At 40.6% G+C, this 22,150-nt stretch overlaps 1 protein-coding gene across 6 annotated transcripts in view; it reads left to right on the top strand.

Moving 5' to 3' along the window:
- FAM169B (family with sequence similarity 169 member B) overlaps window positions 1–22,150 on the top strand; it is a 47,392-nt gene that overhangs the window by 10,137 nt on the left and 15,105 nt on the right. For 3 of the 6 annotated variants that reach the window (XM_032700643.1, XM_032700647.1, XM_032700644.1), the window contains exons 5-7: window positions 12,391–12,524; window positions 15,258–15,357; window positions 20,971–21,056. In XM_032700643.1, coding sequence (XP_032556534.1) covers window positions 12,391–12,524; window positions 15,258–15,357; window positions 20,971–21,056 — 320 coding nt within the window. Of the gene's footprint in view, window positions 1–25; window positions 77–8,479; window positions 8,565–12,390; window positions 12,525–15,257; window positions 15,358–20,970; window positions 21,057–22,150 lie in introns of those variants that run through there. The other 3 variants (XM_032700646.1, XM_032700645.1, XM_032700648.1) reach the window with 3 other exon arrangements.

A 22,150-nucleotide genomic window follows, 5' to 3' on the forward strand; every position in this document is an offset into this window, starting at 1 on the left:
GTCCCGCCCTCAGGGCTGCCCCGTGCCCGCCCTCAGGAAGTGATGGCGGCCGAGGGAGGAGGAAGAGCCGCCGCGGGTAAGAGGGAGGGAGCGGCTCGGCTCGGGCCCCGGCGCCGGGATGGCCACGGGCGGCTGCAACGCCGCAGAACACTCGGGTCTTTCCAGGGAATCTCTGCCCGCGGCCGCGCCCGGGCGAGCCCCGCGCCTCCATGGCCGCGCCCGCTGCGCCTGAGGGAGGCGGGACAGCCCGACCCCCTGCGCGCAGGGGCAGCGCTACAGGGTTTTTTTTCCCCCCCTTTTCCCAAGCGTACCGGTAACTTTGCCAGGTTTTCGGCTAGTCCTGAAGCAGAGAGGACTGGCCCGATGATTCCCGTCCGCTGTGGTTCGGAGGGTGATGCTTCGAGAGGCTCATCCCCGAACTCCTCTGTGCAGAGCGCATTCGAGGGTCTCGGCGCAGGTGGATGAGTTTAAGGCTTTAATAACTCACTGCTTGAGAACTGCTAAAAAGCAGTGGGAATACGGCGTAAAAATAGCAGTTTTTTAAAGCCAAATATCAGGCACCGTCGGCAGTTGTTTACTCAGACTGAGCAAACCCACAGTTTAACAAAAGGAGCATGGTTTGACAGGGACAAAAGCAGCAGTAAACACATTGCTTCTTGACCATGCGAACATAATTAGTAGAACTGTTTTGGTGTAGAGATGAGATATAAAAAGCATTGTATACTACAGAGTAGTGTACACAGTATACTATAAAATATTTATACATATATACTGTATACAAAGTATATAATATGCTTTCTTTAAAAAGTGTTCAGTAAAACCTTTTTTTTTGCTGTCGGTGAGCTGACAGTAGAACAAGAAGTACATGGAAACCAATATATTTTTTGAAAAAAATCCACTCTCCGCTCATCTCCTCGTAACTAGGAGAAGTTGATTTGCTGATGTTTCTGGCAGTGGGCAAAGAGCTGCTCAGCCCCTCAGTACCTGCTGGGCTTGCACTGCTTTGAGATGAACAGATGTTACATCAGTTCCCGAATGGCCCTGCTCCCAGTGCCTGGTAAGCGACCTGATTTAAGCACAGGTGAATCTTCTTCACGTGCTCCACCGTGGATTTCCAAAGGAGTCTGGCGTGTGCAGTGTTCTGGGTTTATATTTGACTAGGAGGACTTCCAAGAATCTCTGTTCACGCACTCGTTTGGATAAGGGCCCATTGCATCACCTCAGTTAGCTTTTGCACTGCTTTCCCTCCTGCTCTGTTTTTATACTCCTCTTTCTTAATTTGTCACGCTAGCAGGTAAATGGAGAGAAAGTGAATTTATCTTCTGAAACACATTTTAAGTTGCTGCCATTTGTCTAAAGCACCTACTTCATCCCCTTCAGTAAAATAATGATGTTGTTCATTAGTTCCTCTTGCTGCTCATGGCTAAATGTGCCTCAGTCAGATTGCTCTATTTTTTCCCTGCTATCAACCACTTATGGAAGTCAAACATTTGTAATAATGCTATTTTTTTTCCTTTGGAAGGCTTTCAATTCTACTGATGTTTTTAAATAAAATAGATGAATGGGATTTGGTTTTTCATGTCCAAGCAAACATTGTGTTGTTGGGCACTTCAGTCTGCATTTTTCCCTGACTTTTTCATTACTCTCAAATTGAATGTTTAGAATAGTTGTTCTTCCATCCCCTTCCTCTTCTGGGACAGCTGATGTTGTTTCTAGATATTGTCTGAGTTTTGGCATAGTTATTTAGTTGGATATACCTATCTTTAATAATAAGCAAGTTGAGTGTACAGCAGGCTTTAAGAGCATGTTGGAGTCAACCATTAGATCTTGTACAAATGAACAACAGTTCGTGTTGTGCTATAATTGAGATGCTACAACTCAGTCTTGAGGGCTGTTTCTGTAACTGTTTTTCACAGGGAAAGGTTGTTTCAACTTCCAGGTTTCTAAGCTCCCTTATAAGTCCTAGGCAGACCTTGCTGTTGAGAAGCAGGGCAGCTGTTGACCTAGAACTTGCGGTTCTTGTTTTAGATTGAGCCTTCTCACAAATTCTTTTTAATTCAGAACGTTTCAGCAGTCAGATTTGTATGTGTTTAACTATCCAACAGAAAGGCCAGGAAGGACATTCAGTGAGTAATCACGTATATACACCTCTGGAGCCTGAGAAATAGTTACAGGATGGGAAACCTGTACATCTAGTTTAGCAATTGCATTAATGAAGTCTTAAATTTCCATCTGTCTCTCGAGGAAGATGGAAATCTCCCTGCCCTCCACGAAATCCATGTTAATCAGTTTATAGGCAGGAGGTCAACAGCCTGAAAGATGGAACCACAAATTTCAGGTATTGTATAGGCACTATCATCATAAATGTGGTCTCTGCATCTAGAAAAGCTTCTCAGAGCTGGAAGATGAGACTGATGAACAACCATAGTGGAACTCAGATCTCATGGATGGAACAGGCAGAATTTTATTCAGACTGAGGAGTGTGTGTATGTAAGAGGTGAGGGCTGTCATTGCCACAGGTAAAGCAAGTTACCAAAACCTTGCTTTCTTTAACACAAATATGTAGTTATGATCTGGAAAGAAATCAGGAAACAAAATCCTAAATACTTCCCCCAAAGAAAAAAATACAGTCCAGAACCCAGCAAACAAACCAGAGCCCATTTCCATAATAGCACTTCAGTGAATACACTCCTTCCCTTGAGGGGAAAGTTTGGGAAAACAAACAGCACAAGAGAAAGTCTAGCCGGTTTCAATTTGCAAGTGGGAGGTGTGCAGGCATCCCGGTTGGGAGCATGTTATAAGAACCTACGTGAACAGGCTGGCATGTATTTTCCACACGGTGGAAAGGTTGCATACTGAGAGACTTCCAAACCCTTTGCAATTCGCTGCTCTGGAATGTTGTCTTTGCAAAACAATTGGCAGACCCTCGGGTCCCACATATCTGTAGTTAAACTGGGTCCCGCTCGCTGTTTACGGAGAGGTCTGTGGGTGCTTAAAAATGTTGTGTTTGTAACCTTTGAAACCTCTGCCTGGTGGCTGGTCTTTCTGGCATTACTGACAGCAGATGGCAAATGGCTCTGCTGGTGTAATTCTCGCTGGTGCTCCGTTCCTGTGAAGTTGCACAGTTTGAGAATCTCAGAAAGGGCCTCCATGTTTTTTCCTGCGTAATGATTCCAAGCCAAAGGAAATAAAAACATTTTCTATTATTCAGATTCCCATGGTGTCATGTGACGTTTGGGTAACGATTGCCTTGCAGCAGTTTCAGATAAGTGCACGTTTGGTAGCAATTTAAGGCCTGTGTCCTTTAAGTAATGCTTATTAGTATGTAACAGATGCCGTTTAGAAACATTATGCCTTTTAATAGGCTCTGCTTTTAGCCTACATGTTCCCATTCCAGGCAGACTGTGGATCAGGCAGGCTTGGAGGTATGCTGTCGTTTATGCAAAGCCTAAGTCAATTTTCTGCTCTGAAGTCGAGCCATGTGTTTTTCCTTGTTTCTTCCATTCTGGTCATAGCTGCCTTGCTGTGTTTTTCCCCCTAGTCATATCTTTGGCTTATTTTCAAGCCATTGCAATCAAAACCTTTTGCATTTTTAACCACCAGCAGTGGTTTCTTTTGTCCTTACAGAAGAGCCCGTGTAAACTGAATTTGAACACTTGCAGCCTCACTGTCAAGAGCACAGCGAGCACAGAGTTATCCCCCTGTTGCCAGCCTGTCCTTCCTGCTCTGCTTTTTCCTCCTCCCAAAAGGAGAAAAAGGGAAAAGCAGAGCCATGCTGATTTTGGAGCACCTTCAAAGACATGTAGAATAGCTGACACAATGGCATGGAGAGGCAAGTGAGATGTTTACACATTTACTCCACTACTTGCAGCTGTTTAATAAAGCAGCTTCTGAGACAACCTTGTGATAGCTGGTGCAGGTGACATATTAATTTGCAGCCACATAATAAATTCAGCAAAGTTGGGATTACTGGGGGAAGGGATTTGTTTGTTTGTGTCTTTCTTTCCTTTTTTTCCCCCCTCAAAATAATTGCTTTATTTTGAGATTATTCTGGCTGGGCAAATTGCTCGTTGCAAGTAATTTGGAGAAAGGCTGCTGGGCTTTCTTAGGCAGACTTGTGCTCTCTGCTGGTGGGAGCAGTAGGCCTGTCAGATGTAAAGTATTTGCAACTCAAATGATGTGGTATTTGAAGCTGGTATCTCTGAATATCTAGACAGTTGTCTCATATTTTCATCACTGCTTTGTTTTATTTGGGAATGTTGTCCTTTCTGGCAGCAGAGCTTTCAGGTACTCCTGGTGTGCCACACACTGCTGTAGTTTGTGTGGTGTCACCTTGGGTTTCTCTCACCTGCTTTTAGTGATGGTAGTAATAGGAAAATGTGTTTTATGTGGTACTTAAATTTGAGCCCTGATGCCAGGTGGTGACAGTGGGTGTTTCAGTAATAATTTTAAATTATTAAAATGCAGCAGTTTTCTGAAACTGTCCTGTCAGTCTGTCTGGCTTCTCCGGAGCCATGGGGTGAAATCATCCTCTTGTAGACCATTTGCCAAACTCAGTTGTCATTTCCTGCCATTTCACTATTCCTTGTTTATGACTATGGGAGTCATTGTCTTCCTCTTTTCCCTTAAGTTACAGGATGGCTTTTGATCAGTGCATTCTCCTTTCCATCTTCCATCTTTGGAAAGGATTGAATTGCCACTATTTACATTTGAACTTGAGATTCATGAAAGCTCTGCTGCTCTTTGGAGAATCTTTGCTGTCATTTTCCTTTCAAGTCAGCCTCTTTCCAATTGTTCTGGAAAACTTGTGTATTTTTTTTGTATGTCTTATTTTGTTTAGGGGATAGACAAATAATTAAGTTGACAAACTTAGATTTTTTTTGCTTACCTGTGCAAGAAAAGACAAGTTTGGAACAGGTTGCCCAGAGAAGCTGTGGCTGCCCCATCCCAGGAAGTGTTCAAGACCAGGTTGGACGGGACTTGGAGCAACCTGGTCTAGTGGAAGGTGTCCTTGCCTATGGCAGGGGGTTGGAATGAGATGGTCTTTAAGGTCCCTTCCAACCCAAACCATCCTGTGATTCCAAAAATCCACATCTCTGCCTTCAGTAATCAAAGTTAGACTTTTCCAGGAACATTTCTGCCCATTTCTTGGTTGTATAAAACCCAGTGTTTATTAAGAACTCAATGCTGATGTTCACAAATTCAGAGGTATTAGCAGAAATCCCAGTGAATCAATGGAATTTCCTTGAGAAAAACCTGATGTGAACATGAACCTTAAAGCCTTAATTACAATTCTGAGTGTCCCTTTTCTCCAGCACTATATTTTTTTTCTGAATTATTCTGTAAGCCCCTTCTTTCTTTTTTACATCTGAGCTCTGTGAATAAGAAAGTTAAATATGCAGAAGTATGAATTCCTGATATGTCATAGCCACAGCTGGTAGCACTTCCATGGTTTAACAGAATGCTGCAGTTTTTAGTTGTAAAGTCTGTTCCTGGGCCATAATTCCTCATCTTTTTTCAATTACATTAGGTTAGAACTTTGTGCTAAACATGCCATCCCAGATGTGCATTCTGTGTGTAATAGGACAAGGCTAGCCTGTTTACACAGATGTATTTTAATTTATCTGTACTGTGAGTTGGATGTGGCTTTATTTTTGTAAGTGGTTACGCTGCTAAAGATCCATCTGAGGAAAAATAGATAAGAGTTGGAACCTGTTTTTGGAACTTTGATTATGGGAGTACTGCAGGTTAGAGTGGAGGAAATATCCCTTTAGTATGCACTTGCTTTTCCAGTCTTGAAAACATTTTAAATAGCTTCATCCAGGTGTTTGTCCAAAAAGAGCTAAATAATTAAATCAATTATTTAATTCCCTTACCTAATTTTTTTTTCCGTTTCATAAATTGTGGATTACTTGAAGTTTTGGAAAATAAATAGCACATGTTTTATAGACCCTGCTAACAGAATGTTCTGAGAGCCTTCAGAGTGCGTTGAAGCAAGTGGAAGTTGAAGGTGTTTGACATTTTTCAGAGCCTTTTCTCATCTGCATCCTGCTAAAGATATATATATGCTTAAAGCTTTTTTCTTCTCTTTTCTGAAATAAGTAGTAAAAATATATTAGTGGGAATGTGATGTCTAACAGGATGGCATCCTGCATTTGGGATGCCCGACATTTGAGGGACAAAATTTATAGTAGTACCAGCTATAGCTACATCTGAACTCATCTATTTAATGTTTGATTTCTTAATTGGGAATGGGATTAGGATTATTTTTTCTCTTCTGCCTTCAATTATTGATTCCACAGCAGAAAATTATTTGCAGACAGAAACTTATATTTGGTGTTCTGAAGCTCTTCTTGCCATTTGAGTTGTGATAGGATGGGAAGTAATATATAAATGGCATTTTTGGATTGAAACAGAGAAACCTGGTAACACCAAGGCATCTTTTCTATCCTTTACATTCCAGGAGTGATTGCTCTTTTAATAATGAGGAAAAGCAATGCAGTGGGGAAGAACTTTGCTTTCATTAATGATGGGCAGCACGTGGTAAGAGCTGCCTTGCCTTGTTGGGCAGATCCCACACCACGGCCTTGCCCACTGGCTCCGTTTCCACCACACTTTGTTGTGATGCTGAGGTTTCACTTGCACTGGAACTTGGGTTTTTGACATGTATTTGCTCAATTAAATGCAGGATATGAGAGTCAGGTTGTGTGTGTGCTCCTGGGAACGTGCCAAAGACTTCTTCCTTCCTTTGGAAGGTTAAACAAATGTGGCTGTCTAATGATAACCACATGCACAGAGCTGTTCAAGCTCAAGGGAAGGAAAGGAGGGAAGCTGATGTGAAGCACTTCTGTTTAACACAGAGGGTAAGGGACAGCACTTCAGTTATGGGTGTGTGATTTAGAAGGGCAAAACCCCCCTTATCATTGGATCCTAGCCATTGTCCTGGTTGTGCTGCCATGGTGTGGCAGTGACAGCCCACAGGAGAACAGAGAACAATTTGTGTTACATCTTTGTCTTTTTATGTTGTGACTCCAAAGACACTGATAAGGAGGTCACACCTTTTTGAAGTGGTGGATGAGACACGCACTTAACTGATAAGAAACCAGTCAGAAGATGGAGTGATTTGGTAGGGGCCACAAAACCACACCTGTGTTAAGAATAAATCTTAGGAGTTCTGGGCTCACTTGCGTGGTTTAATTACCAGAACACTCCCTCCTAAATATTGACACGATATGCTGTCATTTTGTCTTGGTGCACATGTTTGTCTCGTATTGCAGAGTGGGTTTTGATTTAAAAAGAAAAAAAGGGAAAATATTTCTTGGACAAAAAAACCTCACAATACTGTCAGAGACACTCAAAACCTGCTGAAGTTGTTTTTTGGTTTTTTTTTTTTTTTTTTTGTTATTGTGAAATATATTGGCATGAAAATAAAGCCAGCAAACAAAGCCAGTGCTGCTATTGTGAACATTAGACATGGCAAAAGTGACTAAAAAATAATGAAACTTGAAAGTTAGAAATGTTAAGTTTTTTTAATCTGTCTTGTTTGTGCACCACTAGAAATCTGAGATGTTTTTCATATTTTTGCATGTAAAATTATGCACAGATTTGCACAAATGTACAAAGTCCAGATACAAATCCTGTGGTGACTGATGGCTCTTCTGTAAACATACAGTTCCTAATGGATGCATGTAGTATCCTCCTCTGTGTTTGTAGAACATGAAAAAGTAGTTGTAGGATAAATGATTAATTCACTTCAGACATAACACTTTTCATGCTTCATCTACGGTGAGGTTGATGTATTTTGCTTTACAATCTGGCTGCATCCTGAGTGCCCTTACAAATCTCTGTAATGGGCATTTCAACAAGTCCTTCTTTCCTGGGAGTACCAGCAATACCTCAGTGCATCTAATCAACCCAGTGGTGTGTCTGGGCTGGGAAAAACTGCATCCCCAGCTTTGTTGGCTTAAGGAAACAGTCTTAATTAGCTACACATGAATGCAGGAATGGAATATTCTTAACAGTGGAAGCAAATATCCCTCATCCCTGGAAGTGTCCAGGGCCAGGTTGGATGGAGCTTTGAGTAACCTGGTCTAGTGGAAGGTGATTGGAACAAGATGATCTTTACAATCCCTTCCAATCCAAACCATTCCATGATTCCATGAAATATGTCTTGTTTAATAAATTTTGCATTGGCTTCATGGTCAAAAATAACAAGTGTACTGGCAGTACCTACCCATTTGAAACTCGAATGACTATTTAAAGCATCTTTACGATGAGACAGAGTTGATTGTCCCAGGTTGTAACTGGTTTGTTAGATAATGGCAAAACAGTAAAAATAATACATTGGTATTAAAATGACTGGTCTAGTGAAAGGGAGCTTGAGGGATGTAATGGTTATTTGAATTGCTGTAGCATTATATTAATGAGGTAAGTCTGTGGTTATCTGTATTCTAGTTAAATTCTTTCTGTTATGGCACAGGGTTTAGTTGCAGGGGATATAGAAGGACCATCAAGAAGAATCTTCAGAATATCTGATTAGATGGAAGCATGTCCTTCACCTTCAGGTATTTCAGCAGTCTGCAGTTTCACTTGTTGAATTTCACGTACAACTGTGTGCACCATGTGTTTTCTGTTGTGTTGAGAATAAATTCTTTTGCCCATGGAAAAATATTTCCTGCTTACTTTATCTGGTAGAAAGAAATTCTTGCTGAATCTGTAATGATGGAAGTCTGTCTTTAATCTACAAAAATTATTTCTAGTTTAAAGTATTGTCTCCCATTTTGTGATTGCATTTGTTATTTATCTACCTGATGCAGACCATATGCATGTTAATTAGATATATATGGATTCCCACATATTGATCTCTTTGGGTCCTAAGTGATGTAAAATTTTTACTTTAACCTCTCAAGGAGGGTATTTGTCCACTTAATGAAACCCCCATGAAATTCAGCTCTCTCTTCTGGAGATCAGAGATGGAATAGCAATGGGTATAGAAAAAGCTGAGTTTAGGGATCAGGACTGAAACAGGGGCCTTGGTTTATGCCTTAGTGTCAGAGTTGCATGATGTTTTAGGCTGAGTTACTTAGAGGTGCTGGAGGGTAGAATCTCCTAAAGATGACTGAGTGCTATGGGCAGTGCTGCTTGTTTTTATAGCTGGTTTAAGCTATTAAAAGCTTTTCACTTTAAAAATGAGATTCCCAGTCAGATTGATGACAGATCACTGTAGTGAGAGGAGATGTACTTGCACATCCTCGCTTGAGAACGTGGCCCAGGCTGCTCCATGGAAACAAAAGAGAGGAGAAGCAGATGCACTGCTTGTTTTTGCTTTAAAATCTATTCTGCATGCTGGAAATGGAAGCATGCTCCTTCGGGTTTCTCATTTATTCACCTCTAAGTAGGTTTTCCTGGTGGAATTGCACACCCTTCCACCTCCTCTGCCCTGGATGCCCTGGGAGAGACAAAGCCCGGTGTCTGTCTGTGAACCCTGGTGCCTTGACCTTGTTTACCAGCTTTGGCTGTTTAAGGTCTCAGCCTCTGCAGTGGCACTGTCAGGAATCCCTCTCATGCAGGAGGCCTCCCGTTCTAAATTTACCCTCCTTATGGTTTATGGTCCCTCCTCTGTGCTGCAGAGAGAGGCCCCTTTTATGACTCGGCCCTCGCTCCTTCCCCTGCTCAGGGTAACCCTTTGTGAGCAGTGCCCGTCCAAGGAGTGCTGGCAGGGGCCTGGCACACTGCCTGCCACCATGTGCTCTTTTCTTGCTGCTGGGGAAGAGCAAATTCAAATAAAATCCTGTCCTTTCCTTGGAACTTTGTGATTTTGCTATCCCAAGATGCTGGTGGGGTCCTCAGACTGAAGCACTCATGGGAGAACAGCACTGCTTTTATTTTAAAGTGAAGTTAAATTATTTTGCATTTTCTTTAGGAATCTTTATAACATCCTGTTAGACAGCAATTATTATTGATTTAGTCAAGTGCTTAATAAGAATAATTATGTATAGACTTTGAGGGGGTTTTTGTGTTTCTGTATACAAAAACAATGTGTAAAAGGGACATGCACACCAGTGCAAATATTATTTTGTCACTTTGTACTGGGAAACACATTAGTTAATTTCAAAAAAAATTCAGACAAGTGATTTTTCTCCTGCCTGTGGCAGCTGAACAGTATGAGTGGTATGTGCATGTGTGTGCAGGTTTGGGGGGATGTTCACCAAAGCCAGCCTTAGCTCCACTGACTTCTTGAGAACACTCCAGGGGACCTAAAGTGAGACTTCTGCTCCATGTTGTTCCTAAAGGACCCTCACTTTCCCTCCTCCCCTTACACACAGAGGCTGAGACACTAATTTTCTTCAGGAAAAATTTTTTGATTTCCCCTTTATTGGAGTGTGTGCTCCTGACTCACTTGGGCCTTTTCAGTGTGTTGCACAGGAAAGACAGCTGGAAATCTGTAAACATATTTTAGAGAAAAAGATTACTTCTGTGCAAAGCTGTATTGATGGCAAGTTCATCAGAAGTTTTCTTTATGGCTTCAATATTTAATCTGTGACCTGATTTTGTCCTTCAGATGGTCACTGTTGCCTTAGAGTACAAGCATGTTCTTAGCAGGAGGTTCATGTGACCCTGAAGGCACCAGTTGCTTTGTTCAGGGAGCAGAAAATGACTGTGCTGTGAAGCTGCATTGGCTGAGCCGTGGCAGGAGGGAGCCTTGTGAGCTGCACCTCATGAACAGTATTTATTAGCATGGCAAATATTTTTCTTTGTGCTAAACCTAAGTCTTGCATGCTGCTCTTTTGCAAAGAATGAATTTACTAGTAGATTTACATTTGTGAATTTTTAATAATAATCTTTATTTTCTCTCCTCACACGACTTCTTTGCTTGGTGGTGTTGCACAGTACACACTTTCTGCAGAAGAAACCCTCCTAGGGACTGCCTGGGATTTTATAATGTGACCCAACTTGCCAATGTTGCAATGCTCTTTTCTCTCCCATTTTGTCACATACAAACATACCATGAAACACATTTACAGAGTAGCTTCTGTTCAGCATTCTGAATACATAGCTTTGCTGTCAAGCCTCAGGATAGAAGCTGATTGCCTGCAAAGGGCAGGAAAATAGTGTTTAAAGCATTTTAAGCAGTGCTGTGTAGTGGTGAATTATCAGCTGCAGTTTCTTACCCTTTGCTGAGAAATCAGATGCAGATCACTGCTGGAGGGAGAATGGTGGGACCATGGATGAATAGTCTGAACTGGCACTACAAATCCCTTGCTCCTACTTTTATGTGGAAAGGTATAATTTTCATCATTTTCAATATGGTACTTTTATGATTCATAATTTCTGAATCTTGATATAGATATTCTTGCAGTGGTTCTTACAACACTCTGTTGTCTCAGCCATTTATTTTGCACTTACTGTGCAGTTCTTTCACATTTTACTTGAGCCACAGGAGCTGCTGTAAGAGGCCAAACCATGATTAAAAATGGAGCATTCAGAACTAAGATTCCAACTACAGCAGTGTGGGAGAAGATTTTGTCCTCGGTTTTGGGCTTACAAGAGCTGCAGGTGTAGCTGGTTGATTGAAAGCCCCTTGAATTGAAATTATTTCCTTCCTGTGATGGAAGACTGGCAGGACACCGTTTGGACAGCAACACATTTCTTATGTTCTTTCTCTTGGGCTGGTGATGAGCCACCAGACGGGTTTGTTAGATCAGGAGGAGGTTATTGGTTCTTCAGAACACCAAGTGGGACTTTGCATTTAAGTAACAGGCATCAGATGTGTGAGTTTTTTGTTTGCATGCAATTACCAAATACCCTTCGGCATTGAATCACGTGAATTAAAAGTTATGTTGCATAAAAGAGGATGTTACTATTTTGGGAAGTCTTGTGTGTGTTTTTAATATTTTTTACATTCTTTCGCTGATGTGAAAGTGCCCAATTGAAGTTACTCAAAAAAGAGAAATAAAAACCTAGTGATCTACAACTGACCCATAAAGGGGCAGGTTTCCAAGAAAGAGTGAAATCCTTGGAATTCTTTCCCTGTTATATTTTTGGACTTGGGCTGTGTTTTGAAGGTTTTTTTTCCCCTCTTCCAGCTTTAAAGCAATTTACTTACACCTAGAGAAATTTGAGACTCTGCTTGTTGAATTCAAAGGAGACAAAAGTGATTTGATGCTGTCATGGATCTCCTTTGTAAAATTGCATGTCAAGAGTTAAATAACATACTGTTAATTTTTTACCAGCATTACTGTTTTAGGCTAGGATTATCCAAAAGGCTCTAATGAGATCATTAAGGCCCCAGCTACACCAAGCAGCTCCTGGGGAAACTGGGGTTTTGAAACTCATGCTTCTTAGTTCATTTAAAAAGTCAAAACATCTTGTGTTTTATTTTAACTACAGGTTGCCTTTGCTTGGTCGATACAATAGCAGAAGATCCAGAGGTTCTGCAAGGAGATGCTCAAACATACTATGACAAACTCTTGAAGAAATCATTGCCCACTCCTGATGTTTTTTCCCTCCCTGGAGGACAAGAGGTAGTAGGCTGATGTTTTTCATACTGCAAGTTTGATACTTGGAAATCAGTTTGTTGGTTGTGCTCATTGTCTGTGAACAGGGGTAAACTGGTGTGGCTGGATTGTAGATCTCCTAAAACCATCAAATCCTGCATTATTTCATAGTTTGCATGCTGTAAATGAGAGATGAGCTTCAACTGCATGCCTGGAAGAGGGTTTGGAGTACTTAGGTGAACTTTGCATCTTGACCTGCCTCCTTACAGGGCTGGATCAAAAGTGAGTTGGTCGAGATTTACGCTGTGGTGCAGCTCTGTATTCTGCCTCTGCTGGGCAGTTTACACAGGTATTGTGACACAGCTCATTGTTTGTTTCCATTCTTTCCTATACTTATATTGATAATTTTGAGTAGGGGTTCTCCCAAAGGAATTCTGATCAGCATAAATCCTATAGGTGCCAATGCTTTAGGGTCCATTCCTAAGCCACCTGGGGGAATGCAGGTGACTGAATAGGCCTATTAAAAATTTTTACTTCAGTCAACCTATGAAACCTTTAATTCTAGATCATAAAAGGTGTGCTGGGCTACCTGTTATTGTACTGTAAAAGCAGAAATTGGATTAGGTGAAATAAATGTTTGTAATAGTGTGGGTTTTCTGCAGTTTAGGAATATGATATGTAGTAGTTTCCAGAAAAATGCTGTTCCAGGTGGGTTCAGCTTCGGCTTTGAGCTGGGAATGTAACTGGGTTTAAATACTCTTTTAATGCCCTCTAGTGGACCTTGTAGGGTTAAATACAAACAGACCTGAAAATGCAAAGATCCCCCAATTTAGGGCTTCTGTGTCCTTACCTCGGCCTTTTATGCCTGGTTATACTTTTGGAAGCTCCTTTGCTGTTCCATTAGACGGGAGGGGAAGTTAAAATCCTGACAGTGCCGTGTGTGTGTTCCTGCAGTAGCTACACATGGTGAGAGCAGTTAAAGGTGGACTTCTGGCTTTTGATTCACAACTGTCTTTGCTTTTGTGGCTTGTCACCAACCCTTAAATATATCACATGACTGATTTGAGTCTCATAGCAACACATTTCTCTTTGCATTCATTTAATTCAGGTCTAATCTAATCTGCAGTCAGACAGCTAGTCAAGGGCACAAATGATGCTAATGTTCTTGCTGTATTGTCTTTTTCCTTATACTCTATAATAAATAGCTCAAAGAATGTTGATATTTTGTAATTAAAAATTAATTAAGTGTAATAAGGTGAAGCTTCCATTCCCAGTGAACATCCCAGCTGACAATCTCTGTTATATACCTGCAACCTGGAGGATGAGGATTTTGCTGTTTGAATACTGCATTATCAAGCTTTTTTTTTTTCTCCTCTGCATCTGAATTAAAGCAGGTTTCAAGTGGCAGGACTGGCAAGTGTGAATAATTATTTAGCAGGAGTTAAGTGGCTGTCAGTCCCCCTTGCTCGGGTCACAGAACTCCTTTTAGGTATGGCTTGGTCAGGCATTCAGGACACAAATAGCCAGGATTGTTGCAAGTCAGGATGGGAGCATGTTGGCAGCAGCCACACACAGAGCTATGCTTGGCTTCTGCTGGTGTTGTTAACACCTGTGAAAGTGCACATTACCTTATCAAACAAAATAACAGCATTGGAAGTAGTCCTGGCCTTTTAATTATGGTAGTGCTCCCAGGTGCCATAGTGACATTGATGCTGTTATGCTGGAAGTGTGCAAAGAGTGACTGAATCCCCAGAACACAGTGAGATTTAGGCAAGCTCATGAATACAGTTTTCAAGCAGTTTTCAGTTTGTTTTTTTTTTCCTGGAGTCCAGTGTTTGCAGAGATGATTCCAAGATTCTGGCACCCATAAATCAGCAAACAGTGGTTTCAATTTAAAGTTGTTATCCTGAATAATCCATATTCATACTCTTTCCGTGCACCAAGAAATATTAAATGCATCACATGAATGATTTGAGTTTCATAGCAAACTGACAAATGGGTGCAATTAGCGAGAGAGGCACACCCACACATACACAATGGACCAGATTTTGGAAAGTACAGTACATACTGTGCTAAGTCATGCACAGTCTTTGCCTGTACCTAAACTTACATGACAGCATTTGCAATATTCATATGGAAATCGTCATTTCTATGCATATAGAGCTGTTTGAGCACAGTAATTTTGTGTTTATGTGTCACATCGTGTAGAAGTTTAGTCTAAGACCAAAAGCTTGAGAGCTGCATTTTGATTTTAGCTTTGCCTTCAGCTTAACTACCTTGTGCCAATTATCCACCCTCCCTGTGCCTCGCAGATAAACTGCCCAGGCACTGCCCTAATGCTTTGATACTCCCTGTACCCCGAGGCTTAATTCATTGTTTGCAAAACACCACAAGTGCTCAGCTGGAGGATGCTGTAAGAAGTGCAAGTTGTATTTGTTTTCATTTGATGTGTCTGGACTTTCATAACACCATTTGTCTGCTGTGTAGCTGTTCAAAGCCAGGTTATGGACTAACCACAGCAAGTCAGCATTAAGGGCTTTGCTAACTTCAGTAGCTTGATTTCTTTTAAATTAACATTACTTATAGATAATATTAGAGTATTATATATGTTTCAGTGCCTTGAAGTTGAGGATTGAGAGGGTGTTGAGCTGAGTTTATACCCTGCATGTCAATAAAACATATCATAAGTGCATCTGATACATGAAATACTTCTGGTGAGCGTTGCAGTACAAACAGCTACAGGGCTTGTTTGTTTTTTAGGTTAAACTTGAAGATTCCTGTGTGTGTTTTGTCCCCCTCTACCGAAATAATCCTACTTGCAAACTGTTGCTGTTAACTGATCCAAAGGATAAAGAGACAGGTTAGAATTGGTCAAAATATTTTGAAATTTGAGTAGTTGTACTTTCTTTACTTTTAAGATGATCTGTTTGTTTATATATTTAAATATTCTGGGTTTTGTTTTGAATGTGCAGTGGATTCAGTTTACCTGTCAAGGATTTGTGACGGTGAGCTGCTGATTAGAAGGAAAAATTGACAATCAGAGCTTTTAAATTCTGTGCATAAATTCTCTGCTGGTAGTTGAAAAATCACCTTGGATAAATCTATTACTCTTTCTGACTTTATTTGATTGGGGTAATATTTTTCTAATTCAGGATGATGTACATTATAGTTTGGATAGAATTCTGAAATCCTTAAGCAATAAAATACAGCTGTGAAATTGTATTGCTTCTTACTTATTTGTATATTTTTTTTTATTTATGATATTGTCTTCAGTCCTAGGTTTAATTGCCTTTTATTTGCAGTACTGGTGTGTGAGGAGTATCTACTGGTGCATAGATTAGATGAGGAGTGGTGGAGCTGTTGTGAAGCAGTGGGCTGTGGAATTTTTGGAACATCTACAATGGAGACATGAACCTTTGCATTGACCCATTGTGGCACTTAGGAAATGCTGAACACATGAAACTTCTTAAACTTTCAGCTTCCAAATGTGGCAGCAAACTAATGACATCTGTCTTTAAAAGTATACCTTTTTTTTTTTTAAAGGATAAGCCATAAATTATGCCTGAAAGGCCTTACTAGCCAGTATTCTTAATAATAGAACAAAGGCAAGGCACAAAGTTTGGCGCTCTGCGTTCAGTTCTGAAGTGTGTCAGGTAACGATCTTGCACTCCTAGAACAGGTTCTGTTACTCTAAGTAAGTGCTCATTGTTCAGTCCAAACCCCATAACCAGGAAATTTCTTCAGAAGAACAAAAAGCAGATTAAAATCATCTGTGGTTGGAGGTGAACTCTGCAGTTTCCCAGCTCCTACATACGATTCCAATTGGACATTTGCTAATGGGTTGTGATTCACACAGTTGAAGGTAGGAGACCTTCCCAAGTTACAAGTGTAGTCAAAAGACTTTCTGGTCCCTCTAAAACTGTTGATGTTGACTTCCTTTCCTGCCATTAATTTATATATTCCATTAATATTTTCCTGAAGAGACATACAGGCACTGGTGTGATAAAGAAGTGTCTACACTGGAGGCCAGACTTGCTCTGAGTGCAGTTGTTCACACCTCCTGACTCATATTCAAAGGAATGTAGTTGAAAACAGCAGTGAGTTAGTTCAGGCTGCACAAGAGGAATTGGGATCTGTAACTACAAGGCAAAAATAAAGAATTATTAAATAAATGCAGGTGAAAGTGCATTTAGCACAGCTCTTCAGTTAAATGATCTCATAGTATTAGGAACAACAAGTATTAATGAGATACATGCACACAAGGAAAATGATTTCTCACAGGAACAAGTCAAACAAGTCCATGTTGGAGCCTAAATTACATGATAGCTGTCCTCATTAAAAGCTTAAACCTGGCAGAATAAACACCTTATTATATTATAAACAACAGCCTGACTGACTGCTGTGACCCCCTTGCAAAACTTCAGCTTAAGTTACCAGCCCATAGTCACAGAAACAGAGAGCTCACTAAGTCTAATTATTTAAATAAAGGCTACATCACCTGTTTTTTAATATTGCCTTCTAAAAGTATGATTTAAAGGATTTTACTGGAAGTTCTTTGTTTCTGGGTTTTATATGCTATAAACATGTGGCCAGCCTTCCTACACACATCAAATTTGATGTGATTTTTGTTTTTGTTAGATGATTTTTAATGTTTCCATGAGTTCTCTAAAGCCTGCTGAGTTGTGTGTGTATGTTGATCTCTTCTCTTTCTCTACCTGTCCACTGCCTCTGCATTTTAGTTTTCTTTCATACCAGGGGTGCTTCTAGAAACAGATTTCCTGGTTGTCCCCACGTACGATGTTTCAGTTTGATGGCATTTAATTCTTGAACATGGGTTAATGAGGGGTATATTCCACCACTGAGGTTTATATCTGATGATCTTGATCGCATGGGTTGTCCAGAATTTGATGTGTAGCTTGTGGTCTGAAATGATCTGCATATTTCAAAGAGAAAATGGGTATGGCAGCTTTTCCATAGGACTTGGTCTTGGTTGGAAGCATTTTTAATTTATTTTTGATGGGCTGAGTGCTGTGTTCTGTTAGTATATCTGTATAGAAATTTTTATGAGAATGTAAATTGTATTGTAAGAGCCTACAGAGCATAACATGGGTGATTAACATCTTTATAACACTAAATAAACATACCTTATTGTGGCATTTTCTGTATGCTGTATATAATAATTCACAATAACTGTTAGATGCCTTGGAACATTTATCACAAGACATTTGCAACAAATCACTGAGTAAAACTTGAATTATAGAAGACATAGCTGGTTGCAGGAAAGATAATCTGAGGTACTTGAGTGGCTGCCATTCCTGCAGCATCTGCCTGCCTCCCAAGCTTTAGCATATTTATTTAGATAAAACTCTTAGGAAAGAGAGGAAAATGCTCTTATTGCATTTTAAAGACAGGACCCAGCTGCAGAACACGGTTTGATGTAGGATCTGTGAGCTTGCTCCAGTATCAGAGCTCACCTAGGCCTGGTTGCATGGAACTGCTTGTTGGGGTGATTTACCATCCTCCTTCCAACGTATAAATCTGGCAAAACCAACCTCTGTAAGTGTGCCATCAATTTGAAATACTGCCAAAATTAAGGTAAAGATGACTTTATCTAAGATAAAGAAGTGGTACATTCTATATTTATTAAACTCAAATTACATCTCTCCTATATATCGTTGCCTTTATTTAGTTTGGGACTGAGGGATGTGTTTCAGCAGTTCAGATAAGGCAGGGGAAAAAGAAGGACCAGGCTGGATGTTGCTTTACTTTTATTTCTTTACTCTCTGTGTAGAGTCCTGATGTGCACGTTTCATTCAAATAGTTGCACACCAGTGTGGGAACATTTGGAAGTAAAAATATAATCCAGGCCTGAGTTGGGAAGGGATCCATGTTTGCCTAGCAAAAGGAGACATTTCATAATCACAATTGCATTATTCTCAGTGCCTAATTCAGCTCAGTACTGGGTTCCAAATACCCCTGTGCTGTGGAATCGTGTGCATCTTGCAACACTCTGAGTATGTTTGTCTGACTGCAAGTGATGAAAGTACTGAGGTTTAGCAAGCTGGGGCTTACAGGGCAAACACCCACCTGAGCATGTATAAACTCCATTAACTGTGACCTGAAATGCTTTGGACTTGATCCACTTCACCTGGTCTTGCAACTGCAAGATCAAACACATCAAGTCTTACAGTGGCAAGGTCATTATGATCATGTACATGGTGATTCACAGGGTTCAGGTGATGTGTGTTGGCAACAACTCAATCTCTCATGATCAGGTGAACGTAACCCAGTGTCTTGGAAAGAACAGCAGGACTGGGAAAGGAGAGAGAAGGAACATGTGGTCTCACAAATCATGTTCGCATTTGAAATAGTGCTCCTCAAAGTTGATTATAAAATGAAAATGAGAGTATGGGGAAGCATGGATGGATTTAACTGCAGACCAGATGTTGTCTTGAAAAATGATAACAAAAAGCGAAGTACATATGTTTGTGTGAAATCTGGAGAAATGTTTTTCCTTCAAGGAAGGCATCCATATAGATAAGGTTGCTCAAGTAATGTGATGTGACAGTTGCTATGTCAACTAGTGTTCCCTTCCATACATTTAAATTATTGAATAGCACAGTAAATGTTCTATAAAAGTAACTCCTTCCAACATGGTTATGCATCTTCCTATTTTCCTCAAAGCCTTTTTAAACTTCTCTGACCTTTACTGTGTGTCTTGTATGTCTGAGCTGTGTGCCAAACCTCTGTGCAGCTCTCATTAAAGTCAGCATTTGGCCTGTAATGTCCCCTTTGTGTGACTCAGCTCCCTTTGTAGCTGCGTGTTTCATGGATGTGTAATGGAGCAGTGGCTGCTGCATTTGAAAGCAGAGGGAAGGGTTTGAGGGAACAGATTGAATCCATCACACAAAGGGTATGAAACTCCCATGCAAGTAAGTGCATAATATTTAATGAATTGAATCTGGTGCTATAAACAGGCATCTGTCCTTGCGTGCAGTGCTCCTTCCTTGTTAACCCAGTGCACAAAGTGTGATGCTTTCTGGCACATGCTTTAATAATTTATTTGGAATATAAGTTAGCTAAGCCTTAAAGCCAGTGGGAGCAATAGAGGCCGAAGCAAAAAGGGAAACCAACCTGTGTGCATCAGTGACATTTGTATAACCTGGGGCTAAAACAGGTAAATGATGAACCCTGTCCTCAAAGTCACTTCCCTTCCTTGTGTGTGAATTTGTCTCCAACTCATAGATGGGTTTGAACTTTCTTGTGTTTGTCCCTTGTTGGATGGGTTAGAGAGCCAGTTGATGGAGCTCTCTTAGGACTCAAGAGGTGTGAACCCTGTACTGTTCTTGGCCACATACTTCCTGTATTATATATTATCTTTTTATCTAAAAATGGGCATGCTAGCTGCCCTATTTGATTGTAGTAAAGATACTGGTGTTCTTGAGCAACCCTGAAATTGTGGCCATGTGCTTTCGTGAGGTGAATGTCACCACTGTGCAGACAATAAAAGTTCTTCTTGCTGAAATATTTTCTTTGACGTGTTTGTGGTCATAAATGATGAGGCTTCTGTGTTTATTCTGAAACCTCATCTAAACCCTTAAAATCTTTTCTCTATCCTTTGAAATGACCCCGTGTCAAAACTTTTCTTTCTTAACAAGGCTTGGGAGTAATTTCAGTGTCGCTGTTGCTGCTTCAGTATTTTTCTTGTAAATCTATTGGCAGGCAACAAATTCTGTACATGAACATGTAGGAGTAGGGTTTAAGTACTTGTTCCTGCATATGTGAAAAATTGAGGAAGGATGAGAAGAAGTGGGGTGCAAGTTTTGCATGGCACCTACGTGAGGACTTGACTTACGTAGGTTGATCATACACTTTTGCTTCAAGGCAAAGTGTATCTTATTTATGTGTGTATTTGTCTGTCCTTTGTTGATAGAAACCTCTGTGTATGCATTTTGAAACTCTGTGAATATCTGTCTGTGATTTAGGAGTCTGTACTCCAGAGGTACAGAGAGAGAGAAATTCAGTCACACAGAGACCTGTTTGATAAAACAGATATGAGAACTTTTGTGTTTGAGTTGCATGAGTGCAAATGTGGGCACTCAGATATATGCAAATATATGTGTGTGGGCAGGGGAAGGTCTGAAAGAACCTTCAAAACAGTAACCTTTAGCCAGGTAGCTCCTCTGTCCCAAATGCCACTCAAACCTACTCTGCTACTGAACTTATTATTATGCAGGAGGTACTTTGTTCGTGTGGCACGCACGTTGTCACACCAAAGTCACATCAATTCCTGAGAAAAATTACCTTCCCTTCGTGCAGTACTGAAAATTGGGAGCAAGGGATGTGGAGGAGAAACTGAAATACAATTGTTCTGCTGTCTCACAGCAGATCAAACTGGAGTCAGCTGGAAGGAGGAGTAGAACCTACTTTGTATTTGCAGGTAACGTGTTCCCCTGTTCTTTTCTTGTTGTAGTCTTGGCAGTTTATTTGGGCCGGCGTTGGTGGCCTGTTGAAGATGTGGTGAAGACGGCTGATCCTGCTAGAGATGGGCTCCTTTTGGTGAGGATGCTGTTTTAAACAGTTGCCTTTGCCCTGGAACTTCCCAGCCAGAACAATCTTATGTAATTGTCTCTGGCCTCCTACAGCTCCTGTTGTAGGACCTGTGGAGTCTGGGCTCTGTGGCTCACCAGGTACTTCATGTCTCCATTACAGTGACATGCACCTTTAACCCTCTCCAAACAATTTTCTGCATGCAGTTTATGAGTCACCTGTGGGATTTATTTTCCTCTGTTTTTTTAGTTTACTCTCACTGCCTACTAAAGGAATAATCAGATAAACTGAATTACTGCATTAGCAATAATTTCACATGTTATTGTTGCTTGACTGACTGTCTGGTGGGAGGTGTTACAACCCTTTGGAGCAATGTCTTATCTAGCTAGTTAGGATTTTTTTTCCCCTTGGATAATGTCAATAATGTTGATACATTTTATGAAATGGTTGTTATTTAATAGTTTCTGTATCAATAATTCTTTTTCCAAATAAATTATTATAAGAGGATAGAGCTACTTTTTCATAATTTGAAGGATTTGGGTAGCCTGTTTTCAGCTGAAAAGTCAGATGCCTACTGCATGTGAGCTTTGTGTTGCCATGAGGTTATTAAGTCAGTTTTGTTTCATACCCAACCCTCTGTATCTTTGATCCTGAATGATTCCATTTCTTGATCATCTTTCCCTAATATCTGTCACACATAGAGTTTAATTACTCACAGAATTCAGTTGGCTTTTTATGGGTAACTGAACTGGAGGGATTTTGAGATCCAAATCCTTGCAAGATAGAACTTGGAGCACAAACACAGGCCTTGAAGCTTTAAGCATCTGCTGTATCAACAGAGAATGAAAATAGTATCTGAAAATAGAAACCTTGCCCCTTCTAGCTCATTGCTAAGAGGTAAATTATCATTATTTGGGAGAACTCTCATTTTCTCTTTCAGCATTCATGTGAAGCTTGTTGGCACCAGTTTTTACCTTGATGGCCAATGTGATATTGTTCCTTTATATTCTTCATCTCCCTGTCCTGTTGGTTGTCTTGGAAGAAACACAGCACAGACTAATTGTTCATGTTACAGCTGGATTATACGATATTTGGGACAGACT

Source organism: Chiroxiphia lanceolata, chromosome 12 (genome assembly GCF_009829145.1).
Source record: "Chiroxiphia lanceolata isolate bChiLan1 chromosome 12, bChiLan1.pri, whole genome shotgun sequence".
NCBI classification, from domain to species: Eukaryota; Metazoa; Chordata; class Aves; order Passeriformes; family Pipridae; genus Chiroxiphia; species Chiroxiphia lanceolata.